General features: G+C 40.8%; 1 protein-coding gene across 1 annotated transcript; it reads right to left on the bottom strand.

Moving 5' to 3' along the window:
* Positions 1-1516: 1516 nt before the first annotated feature.
* On the bottom strand, positions 1517-11451 carry LOC142912404 (uncharacterized). The gene is made up of 6 exons (XM_076060579.1): positions 11336-11451; positions 7877-8027; positions 7582-7703; positions 4490-7020; positions 3883-3996; positions 1517-3017 (listed from the first exon to the last, which is right to left on the bottom strand). Exons 1-6 carry the CDS (start codon positions 11436-11438, stop codon positions 2304-2306), a joined length of 3735 nt encoding a protein of 1244 aa, XP_075916694.1. The 5' UTR covers positions 11439-11451; the 3' UTR covers positions 1517-2303.
* Positions 11452-12924: the final 1473 nt, after the last annotated feature.

Raw genomic sequence — 12924 nt, forward strand, 5'->3', positions numbered from 1 at the left:
GGTAAATGCAATACTACTGTAGAATTCAGTGGTAAATGCAATACTACTGTAGAATTCAGTGGTAAATGCAATACTATTGTAGAATTCAGTGGTAAATGCAATAAAACTGTAGAATTCAGTGGTAAATATAATACTGTAGAATTCAGTGGTAAATGCAATAAAACTGTAGAATTCAGTGGTAAATACAATACTACTGTAGAATTCAGTGGTAAATGCAATACTACTGTATAATTCAGTGGAAAATGCAATACAACTAGAATTCAGTGGTAAATGCAATACTATTGTAGAATTCAGTGGTAAATACAATACTACTGTAGAATTCAGTGGTAAATGCAATAAAACTGTAGAATTCAGTGGTAAATATAATACTACTGTAGAATTCAGTGGTAAATGCAATAAAACTGTAGAATTCAGTGGTAAATACAATACTACTGTAGAATTCAGTGGTAAATGCAATAATACTGTAGAATTCAGTGGTAAATGCAATACTGCTGTAGAATTCAGTGGTAAATGTAATACTACTGTAGAATTCAGTGGTAAATGCAACACTACTGTAGAATTCAGTGGTAAATGCAATACTACTGTAGAATTCAGTGGTAAATGCAATACTGTATAATTCAGTGGTAAATGCAATAAAACCGTAGAATTCAGTGGTAAATGCAATACTACTGTAGAATTCAGTGGTAAATGCAATACTACTGTAGAATTCAGTGGTAAATGCAACACTACTGTAGAATTCAGTGGTAAATGTAATACTACTGTAGAATTCAGTGGTAAATGCAACACTACTGTAGAATTCAGTGGTAAATGCAATACTAATATAGAATTGAGTGGTAAATGCAATACTACTGTAGAATTCAGTGGTAAATGCAATACTGTATAATTCAGTGGTAAATGCAATAAAACCGTAGAATTCAGTGGTAAATGCAATACTACTGTAGAATTCAGTGGTAAATGCAATACTACTGTAGAATTCAGTGGTAAATGCAACACTACTGTAGAATTCAGTGGTAAATGTAATACTACTGTAGAATTCAGTGGTAAATGCAACACTACTGTAGAATTCAGTGGTAAATGCAATACTAATATAGAATTGAGTGGTAAATGCAATACAACTGTAGAATTCAGTGGTAAATACAATACTGTAGAATTCAGTGGTAAATGCAACACTACTGTAGAATTCAGTGGTAAATGCAATACTAATGTAGAATTCAGTGGTAAATGCAATACAACCGTAGAATTCAGTGGTAAATGCAATACTACTGTAGAATTCAGTGGTAAATACAATAAACCTGTAGAACTGCTCACGCTCTTGTGTGCCGGTTACCTAACATTTACAAACGGATGCACAGAAAAATAAACATCCCATAATATCTGCATTACCGTATATGTTCAACAGTATGAACATGCAACTCTTTGTCGCTTAATGCAGATACTCTGCAATGGGTATACAGCACAGCGCTCATACGTGCTGGTTTCTGTATGTATGCACCGACACACAGGGCATAAAACGAAACAGGCTGCATCAAGTGTGTATTCGTATATCAACACGAAACGCATCGTTAAACCTCCAAAATGTAAAAAGGGACAAACGCTCCTAACATTTTCTATTGAACACATGAGTACAGTATAACGTAATGGACACGTCTTCCATTTTCTTTGGTTCTTTCGGTAAAGTCACCACCACGTAGAATGAGAATAATAAAATAATAAAATAACACGATAAAATTCTCACGACGTTTCGGCCACAACGCAAGCGGCCGTCTTCAGGTGAAAGGAACAGACCCGTCGGGACTACAGAGCTTCAATGAACGTTGTTAAAATTCGTAGCGACTTTTTAGCTGGTTGGGAGAAGTGAGGCACCTTGACAAAGGGGTTTACATATCAAACAGGAGAATTTAGCATTGATATGTAAACCCCTTTGTCAAGGTGCCTCTCTTCTCTAAACCAGCTTAAAAGACGCCTCGAATCTTAACAACGTTCGTTGAAGCTCTGTCGTCCCGACAGGTCTGTTCCTTTCACCTGAAGAAGGCCACTTGTGTTGTGGCCGAAACGTCGTGAGAATTTCATTGTTATTTTATTTTGTTAATTTATTATTTTATTCTCATTCTACGTGGTGGTGACTTTACCGAAAGAACCAAAGAAGATGAATCCTTGCAGTCACGAAAGCTTTAAATAGAAACATCTTCCATTCTTTCTTAGCTTTCTTTTATATACGCGAGGGATTTGCCTCTCGAACGGTGGGGTTCACGTCGAAAAATATTTGACGCCTGGCACGCCCTAAGCCCCGCGGTGGAAATAGGCTATTCCTTTTTCACGTCCGTCACAATAAACTTTGGTTTTTGCACCACAGGTTTTGACTTCAGCATCGGTCCAAACGGACCGCTGTCTTCACCTGATGGTTTCCTCTGCTCGTGAATGAGACTGGGACTTCCCGGTGCAGTTCCAGTGGTATTTGAAACTGTGGGAGGCTGATGGAAAGGACTTGCGCCCGCGGATTTTGGAGAACTGAGAACGGACTGAATTTGAGACGAGTTAGACGCTGATTTTACATTAAAAGGGTTTCCACTACTTGGTTTAGGACTCACCGGAGGTGGTGACTTGACAGGAAAAACGGCGTTCTTAGTCTCTGAATGACTCGACGCCACACTCACGCTAGATGGCTCGTCATCTTTGAACAAGACGCTTGGGAAACTGACTGGTCTGAATGGTTTCGGCTTCCACTGGTGAACTCGTGGTGGCTCAGTTACAATCACCTTCTTAGGCATGCCAGCACAACTGCCGGATCGGATGGCATCAAGCATGGCCAGACGTGCATCCTCGGGCCTACGCTCTGTACCTGTGGCCCTGTTACCCACAAGGATGACAGGAGGTGGTGGGGCTATGGGGACTGGAGGAGAATGCACAGGTGCAAGCCGTGGCCGCACTGTGGCTGAGTCGCCCGAGTCGGCTTCTCTCAACTGCTGAGACACCAGTTCTTCGTCTTCTGCTGCTGTCGCTGCTGCTGCAGATGGGGTCTATGGAAACCAGAAGACAGTAGAACACAGCAGTCAACGAGACACCAAGACTTGTGCTACCTGGGGTAACAACACTTCAAGTTCAGACAAATCACGCCATTGTTCGATGCCATGCAAACGTACATCCTCAAGCTCAAAGAAAATTATGTTGAAGGACGTTTTTGTTAATGTATTAATGGGAGCAAGACAAATAGGCCCTAATATGCGTGATTCGTGTAATTTGCAACAGCTGTCAGGTTCACAAAAGTTCCATTATCCACGGCCCTATTCTTCCTATTATCCTCGATTATCCCAGACTTTTTCATTAGTCATTGCGGAATGGCTTCCTATAATCTGAGATTTTTTAAGGTAAGTGTCCCACGCGGGCACATACATCCCTATCTTACAGAAACTTTTAATTAAAATCACTTTGGCCAAAGCAAATGAACGGATGGCACTTGCTTTGTTTATACACTGCATGGGAAATAAAAGACACAAAGACGAGACACACACACACGAGACACAAATATCCCCACCCTCCCCCACCCTGTACAGCTGTCACTGACTCTTGGAGCAAGTGATGTTAGCACGTGCTAATGTTTACACACCGCACCGGGTACTCATTTGAGGCCGAGTCACGTAGAAGGGAAACAATAAAATAATAAAAAATAAAACAATAAAATTCTCACGACGTGAAAACCACACCTGATGATGATTGCTTGTGTTGCAGTCGAAACGTCGTGAGAATTTTATTGTTATTATTCATTATTGTTTCCCTTCTACGTGGTGGTGACTTTACCGAAAGAACCACGAATGTGAATCCCTGCAGTCACGAAAGCTTTAAATCAAAATTAAATACACAGCTGTCACTTGCATTCCCACTTACTTTTCTCAGTCGTTTCCCTCCTGCGCCTGATGGAACAGCGGGAGAAATGCGAGCATCTCTCTCTGCCTCACTGTCAACAGCTGCCAGCATTGTCTGCAGATGTTCACCCGAAACCTAGAATATAACGGAACAGCGACCAGAACATTTACGGAAATGTACAACGTTTCACGTTAGCAAGGTAAATGTTTAAGGTAATATTGTTAGCTCTTTCGGTAAAGTCACGTTGAAGGGAAACAATAGAATAATAAAAAAAATATATAAAACAATAAAAATTCTCACGACGTTTCGACCATAACACGACCGTTTGTGTTATGGTCGAAACGTCGTGAGAATTTTATTGTTTCACATATATTTTATTATTTTATTGTTTCCCTTCAACGTGACTTTACCGAAAGAGCTAAGAATATGAATTACTGCAGTCACGAAAGCTTTAAATCAAAATGTTTAAGATAACTTTAATTATACATGTGCAATCATGGTTAACAATGCAGGTTCTACAAATACTTTTTTTTAAATAAACGAATCACATTTAATTTAGGCTAAACACAACATTTTCCATATTTATTACAATATTTTAAATGTGACGATGTAGACAAAGCAGGCTGACCTTTCTCAATGTGCCCACGTTGTCTGTAGACTGAAGCGCTTCCATTAGGGAACCATGTGCATTGTTATCCTTCACAATTGGTGTTTGCACCACAGGTTTTAACTTCAGCATCGGTCCAAACAGACCGCTGTCTTCACCTGATGGCTTTCTCTGCTCGTGAATAAGACTGGGACTTTCCAGTGCAGTTCCAGTGGTATTTGAAACTGTGGGAGGCTGATGGAAAGGACTTGCGTCCGTGGATTTTGGAGAACTGAGAACGGACTGAATTTGAGATGAGTTAGATGCTGATTTTACATTAAAAGGGTTTCCACTACTTGGTTTAGGACTCACCGGAGGTGGTGACTTGACAGGAAAAACGGCGTTCTTAGACTCTGAATGACTCGACGCTACACTCACGCTAGATGGTTTGTCATCTTTGAACATGACGCTTTGGAAACTGACCCGTCTGAATAGTTTTGGCTTCCATTGATGAACTCGTGGTGCCTCGGTTATAATAATCACCTTCCCCGGGTCACCTGGAGCATTTGGAATGTTGGCATTTTCTTCCGTAGAAAACTGTGGTGGTGGTGGAATCGTGAGCTCATCCTGTTCACAATTTACCTGAATTGGTGGCAAAGCATGTACAGGTGTTGTATTTGTTGTGGTTGTGCCACTGTAAGTTTCATTCGGAGCATCAATGGCCTTGTAGGCTGTTCTCTTGGCAATGGCAGATGCCACGTAGATGCTGGAGGCCCTCCTGCCGGGACGGAAAAATGCATCTTGCTTTGAGCTCGATGGTGGTGGTGGTAGTGGTGGTGATGTGGCAGTGCTGGCAAGTGGCTCGGTGGCAGAGTGTTGCTGAGATATTGCCTCCGTAGTACACTGGAGGGAATGGGACCTCTGGAATGGGCGAGCCACAATTGAGAGCCCTGATAAATGAGGAATCATTGGTGGAGGAATCACTGGTGGGGGAATTAATGGTGGAGGAATCACTGGTGGAGGACTTAATTGTGGAGGAATCACTGGTGGGGGAATCAATGGTGGAGGAATCACTGGTGGGGGAATTAATGGTGGAGGAATCACTGGTGGGGGAATTAATGGTGGAGGAATCACTGGTGGGGGAATCAATGGTGGAGGAATCACTGGTGGGGGAATTAATGGTAGAGGAATCACCGGTGACTGATGTGCTGTATGCTGTTGTGGATTGGCTGTAATGTCACCGATCTTCGCTGTTGAGTCGTATTTCAACGTTTCTTTGATTTCTTTTGTAGCATTGGTTGCAGTAGCATTTTCAGTCTTGCCGGGTTCTGTTTTATAAGGTGGTAGAAGGAATGGGACATCAGCTGTTCCAGGTTTTGGTCTTATGACTGGCTTGGAAGGAACAATTCTGTAAGTGGTCAATCCCACTTTAGGAAGGTAATCTCTGGTGATTTCATTTGTGGACCTCCACCGATCTGAAGGCTGCTTACAGACAGGAAAAACTGGAGAAGATGTTTCAGCAGAATTCTTTTGACATTCAACTTCAGGTGCACGTCGCTCTTTTGAAATTGATCGAGTCTTGTGAAAAATTCTGTTTTGCATCGAAGCCCCAGGCTCATTTGACTGGTCCATTACTGGCTGTGAAGTTTCATTTATTTCGGATACTTTTTCACTTTTCGTTAGCCTTGCTTCTGCAATAACCTTGCAAACTTTGTCTGGCTCAACTATTTCTTCTCTAGCGCCGGCAATTTCTTGACGGATTTCCACTGGCTGGATCAATACAGACTCTTCCACGTGCATCTTGTGTTGGCGTGTTACCAGTTGTTCCGTATGCTGTTCGGATGATGCATCCTGTCGCTCCACAGGTATACTCTTTACTTGCTTGTCCACAGATTTGGCATGCACTACGGGGATTTTCTCCACGTGCGCATTTAGAAAGGTTTCGTTTTTAACGGGCATTTTATCCAGGCACTTTAGACTTCCTCCACCACGCCTTCCTGCCCTGCTTAACTCACTATTAGGTTTGGTGGACGTGTCAGGGAAAGCCACGGGTAACCCTTTACGTCCGGGGTCTTGTTCACCCACGACACAACCAGACGCTTCTGCGGTGGCCCCAGTAAAAGACCCACAAAGGGCATGTTTGGATTTACGGTCAAGTTGCTGGGCCAAGGCAGATTCCCGAACCTTGGCAAGGAAGTCGACTTTCGCTTCATTACCATTCTTTGTCTGAGTAACGGGTGGCTCGGCAGAAACCTGCGGCGCGTTTCCAGCCTCGTTTCTATCGGCTGCTTCCCTTCTTTGCACATCATCGCGAGCTTTGAGAAACTGCAAAGGTTTTTCTGAAGGTCCTCTGTTGACATCTGTTGCCACATTGGCATTTGTCTCATCGTTCATGTCGACTTTATCAGTTTTATCGGAGCTGCTGTCCGCAGTGGCTTTCATCACTGTTGAATCTGGAAGGGCTGGCTCTGGCTTTTTAACCGGCTCTACAGTAGAATCAACGTCAGCCTCTGTTTTATTTATTTTTACAGTTTCCACGTTGTGGGGACCACTCTTAGACCTCGAGTCATCATCTGCAAACAAGCCAAAAGCATAATTTTTACATAATGTTTAAATCACAAATGCCACACCCCAATTATTCCACGTACATTTTTTTTTAAATGGTGATATTATCACTCATTTGCTTTTCGCTCATTGCACGCTTTATGAAACAACACTGAATTTTGTCACACGTTAAGTAGTCTTCTTTGGCTCTTTCGGTAAAGTCACCATGTAGAATGAGAATAAAATAATAAAATAAAATGACACAAAAAATTCTCACGACGTTTCGGCCACAACACAAGTGGCCTTCTTCAGGTGAAAGGAACAGGTTTGTTCCTTTCACCTGAACAGGTCTGTTCCTTTCACCTGAAGAAGGCTACTTGTGTTGTGGCCCAAACGTCGTGAGATATTTTATTGTGTTATTTTATTTTATCATTTTATTATTTTATTCTCATTCTACGTGGTGACTTTACCGAAAGACCCAAAGAATATGAATCCTTGCAGTCACGAAAGCTTTAAATCGAAATTGTTAAGTATTGTGCTACGTTATTCTTATTTCCGCGACTAACCGTTTTGTGTGTGAAAGCGCTCACCCGTCGTCAGCCCCATTTCAAGTTCAGCAATTAACTCGTCCAATTCAACCGTTGCTGCGGCACCGGCGTTAGCCTGCGCCAGGTCTGACGGGCCTCCTTGCACAGCGTTATCAGCTACGGCCCTGCGCCGACATTAACAGACAGCACAGACTGACGTGGGGAACGTGTTCTTTTAGCGTGACAGGACACGTGACGTGGCAGCGTTTTCAACGCATCTAAATTAAAATGAAAGCAGTGTGTTGCGTGTAAAAAAAGAGCAAATCTGCCCGAAGAGGAATGGGTTGCGACGCCTTACCCAGCTTGTTGAGATGTGACGCAGAAAGTCTTCTGCGTCTCAGACTTGGCGGTGGGTCCTTGTTCAAGCGTACGGGGCGACGACGCTTCGGGCTGTTGCCTTGTGACATCAGGATCGCCGCCCATTCCAGCACCCTCGTTCAAAGATGTTTCTGCGGCGGTAATCAACGTCCAACGACGTAGATGAACGAGGTCCGTTAAACATTGCGGATATGAACACCGTGATGTACTTCAGAACGTTGAGCAATGTTTTTTATATTCTTGGTTCTTTCGGTAAAGTCACGTTGAAGGGAAACAATAAAATAATAAAGTATATATAAAACAATAAAAAATGTTTATAAATACACTGTTTAAAAATAAATAAATTAATGCGGACCGACACACCTGATGATGACCGTTTGTGTTGTGGTCGAAACGTCGTGAGAATTGTTTTTATTGTTTTATATATATTTTATTATTTTATTGTTTCACTTCAACGTGGTGACTTTACCGAAAGATCTAAGAATATGAATTACTGCAGTCACGAAAGCTTTAAATCAAAATTTAATGTTTTTTTTATTTTTTTCAACGAGTGACGTGAATCCATTTTCTCGGACAAAATCGTTAAAGTTCGCGCAAACTATCACGCTGTGTAAGAGCACTTGGGGGGTGGAAAAAAAATCGGGTTCTTTTCATTTATGTCTTCAACACCACAAAGATGTCTTATTAAAATCCACAAAACGCGAAGTGTAGAGTAATTTTTGAACGCGGACGAATGGCACTCTTTCGCCGTGCTGTTCGGCATCTCCACGAGCAAGCAATTTGCAAACCAATGGATTTTCTCTGACGTGAACGTGTCATCAGTGCGCGGGTTGCTTCGAATAAAGGCAAACAGCGAGGCAGCATTTACATTATGAGACCTCCTTTGCCAGGAACAAGATATAGCAATAGGTTTTACCCTTTTAACTGGCACAAAAAACTGACACCTTTATTCAACGCATCGTGTCTGCAATAACCACAACACAAGCAGTCAAAATGCAAACAAAAAAGACAACTCTGAAAATAATATTGGCACTGTCCTTGAAGTTGATTGGTCCACACCCGAGACGGCTTTCTTTAGAGCCTAGTCTCCACTGGTGTTGTACGCCTTTTGGCGTCTTCTGGTCCAACACCAGTGGAGACTAGGCTCTAAGAAAAGCCGTCTCAGGTGTGGACCAATCAAATTCAAGGACAGTGCCAATATTATTATCAGAGTTGTCTTTTTGTTTGCATTTTGACTGCTTGTGTTGTGGTTATTGTAAACATGATGCCTTGAATAAAGGTGTCAGTTTTTTGTGCCCGTTAAAAGGGTAAAACCTATTTCTATAGCGAGGCAGTATTTATACTGCGAGGCCGTGGGGCTCCATGAATGAGGAGGCATAAAAGGCGTTCCCATCGTGATCTCAGGGCATCTGCTCTGGGGGTTTCGTGTGAAGTTTTTGTTCAACAAAAAGAGCTTTTGGCCAAGTGTGCTGTACAACAACCAGAATAAACACCGTGGCCAATGATGACATCTGGTCACCGTTACATTGCATTTATGGCTTTTATTTTGGTGATTTCGAAAAGTTTTTTTTGGTTTTGGCCATGTTTTTGTTTATTGTAGTACGGAGTTAGACTGATGGCTGTTGTCTTGTGGTTGTTGTTGTTGTTTGACTTGCATCCCACTGGGATTTTTGCACACAGCGTTGGTGGTGTACGGTGCTATTTCAGTAATATTTTGATGTTTTTTTCCTGGATTTTCTGTTTGCAAAGTCACACACAAAGTCACTTTAAGATGTTTTCTTGTTCATGTTTTTGTTTGTTGCGGTTGCACCCGATTCAAGAGCCGGATGGCTCACAGGGCTATACCACATAAATGAAACTATGGAACTAAATGAACTATGGAGAACAGACTTGCTGAAATGTACAAATTGTGCATGAAAAGAGTCAACTTACACGAACGGTAAGCAAAAGTACGAGTCCAACATTGGCAGAAGAAATTGCTTGTGAGTTTTTTTGACGTAATAAACATCAACTTGTATGCGCATTTGAAATTTAAATTTGTGCAAGCTTTCAGAATTTACGTGTATTTTAAATCAATAATGCTTCCATCAAAAGCGCAATTGATTAGCACCTCACATTATCACGTCTGGCTACGTACGGTGCGAAATAATTGCAACATACATACATTAAATATTGTTTGGATTCAAACAGAACGTCACGTTAATGTCAATCACGTATGGCAACGTACGGTGTGAAATAATTTCAACATACATACATTAAATATTGTTTGGATTCAAACAGAACGTCACGTTAATGTCAATCACGTCTGGCTACGTACGGTGTGAAATAATTGCAACATACATACATTAAATATTGTTTGGATTCAAACAGAACATCACGTTAATGTCAATCACGTCTGGCTACGTACGGTGTGAAATAATTTCTACATACATACGTTAAATATTGTTTGGATTCAAACAGAACGTCACGTTAATGTCAAACATACAATGCTTGACCTGTTTGTCCATTGGAAATCCAAATTCCAGTTTTACAAAACATCATCAACAACCAAACAATAAGGTAATGGTGTCGTTTAGAACATAGGTAGCCAATGAAATAAAAAATAGAGCACTTGGTGGAGTATCCAAGAGCTTTCATTTCGAAATCTATAACGTACACTTACACTACCACTTTAAACGAGTTGAATATGTTACGTTACAAGCACCACAACTGCCCTTTAAACAAAGATTCACAGCTCAAACACAGGTTGAAAACATAACATACGTACGTGTTCAACATATGTATGAGCAGTTGTGTAAGATGATATATCTTATGAGATTCCACAAGAGATGTTTGACAGCCAGTTATATGTGCCAGCCAAATAAAAGATTTTAAAAAAATCCAATTGGTTGTCCTTGTTAAAGAGCCGCTGAGCTCAATTGGCTTTGCCAGCTGGAATAAAGTTAGTCTGAAATTGCATGGAACATATGTAAATTAATAATAATATGTAAATCACTAATTCGAATGTTTTTTTTTGTTGGTATTTTGGCAGGCTGTTTGCTCCACAGCCTGTCAACATTTTCGTGGAAAAATGAGGACCGGGAAGGTTAAAGGACTTTCAAAAGATCCTTCAATTAATCCACACACTTTCAAAGGAAATGGTGCCCCTGCTGCAAGGTTATGCAGTTGTTTTACCTTGTAAGCATTGTTCTGCAGTATGAAAGTCAATTTTATATCTGAATTAACATGCCCTAAAAAAACTCTTAATAAATAACATATTTTATCAAAGTAGCGTAATAATTAGCCAATTGTCGGAACACGATTACAATTTTGATCACAAAATATCTAAATGAACAACTATTTAAAGAAACAGTTTATTGGATTAAAATTACTTCTGGCCTCCATACTGCTTATACAGAGCCATCTATTCCAATGAAGCCGTGCATTTTACAATATTTACCTTCTTCATTTTCATCCTTTAACGGTAAGCGCCCAGAACTTTGAGCGGAGGCTGAGAAACACAAAACAACATTTCCATACATGTGAATGCCATTCATTAGCATCAGCACATTTGACTTACCCATAACCGGTCAAGTGAATTCTTTAAGGTTCAAACAGCAGCTGGCTGTTAATATAAAACATGTTCGTCACATACATGCACGCACACACACATACACATAAGTACTCACATACACTCACAATCACATATATACATATACACACTATGTACATGCTCACTGGACCAACTTGCTCACTGATTGGATGACTGTTGGATTGTGATGCCATCTGACTAACAAGAACACAACTGACAGCATGCAACTCCCATCACAACACATTGCACGGTACGATGCCATAGTGCGGCACATTTCTGTGTAATCTATCACAACAAGACAAGATTTCATCCATATAGTAATAGGTTTTACCCTTTTAACTGGCACAAAAAACTGACACCTTTATTCAAGGCATCATGTTTGCAATAACCACAACACAAGCAGTCAAAATGCAAACAAAAAGACAACTCTGATAATAATATCAGAGTTGTATTTTTGTTTGTTGTGGTTATTGCAAACACGATGCCTTGAATAAAGGTTTCAGTTTTTTGTGCCAGTTAAAAGGGTAAAACCTATTACTATATCTTGTTACTGGCAAAGGAGGTCTCATAATGTAAAATATTTCATCCCTTTTACTGGCCATCTGTGAAAATGAGCTTCAGAGTTCATCAGATTTCTCCAGTCTAAATAAAGATTCTGATGGCACCCCAAAATTGCAAAATGTCTCTCTTCACAATAATAAAAAAAATAATTTCGTTTGGTCGATGAACAATTCATCCCGGCCAAATCTCTTAAACATAATTCACTATTGCTTCGCGAGGACATTAAACCCCGGAAACATTACTGGGTTAGGCACTTTAACATTCCACGACTTCAACCCTTCATTAAGCGTAACAATGATGATGCATTCTGTGTTGATGTCCTCAAAAATAAGTCGCCAATTAAATATTTCACCTTGTCATCATATTACAAACGGTGCTTTGACTGACGACAGACATCGTGGGGCTCATACTCTTTGTGTTTCTTCGGTAAAGTCACGACGTAGGTAAAATAAAATAAATAAAACAACTACATTAAATCACGACGTTTCGGGGGCAACACCAAGCTTCCGTCTTCATGGGGAAACCGTCACGGCAAAATTGCTGCATCAACTCGATACATAAATTCAGGTGGAAACCATCACGGCAACATTTCCGCATCAACTTGATACAGAAATTCAGGTGGAAACTATCACGGTAATATTGCTGCATCAACTTGATACAGAAATTCAGGTGGAAACTGTCACGGCAAAATTGCTGCATCAACTCGATACAGAAATTCAGGTGGAAATCGTCACGGCAACATTGCTGCATCAACTCGATACAGAAATTTAGGTGGAAACCGTCACGGTAAAATTGCTGCATCAACTTGATACAGAAATTCAGGTGGAAACCATCACGGTAAAATTTCTGCCTCAACTTCATACAGAAATTCAGGTGGAAATCGTCACGGTAAAATT

The sequence above is a fragment of the Petromyzon marinus genome, unplaced genomic scaffold (genome assembly GCF_048934315.1).
Source record: "Petromyzon marinus isolate PM22_M1 ecotype Great Lakes invasive population unplaced genomic scaffold, UKy_Petmar_22M1.pri1.0 PM_G_Scaffold_20, whole genome shotgun sequence".
Lineage (NCBI taxonomy): Eukaryota > Metazoa > Chordata > Hyperoartia > Petromyzontiformes > Petromyzontidae > Petromyzon > Petromyzon marinus.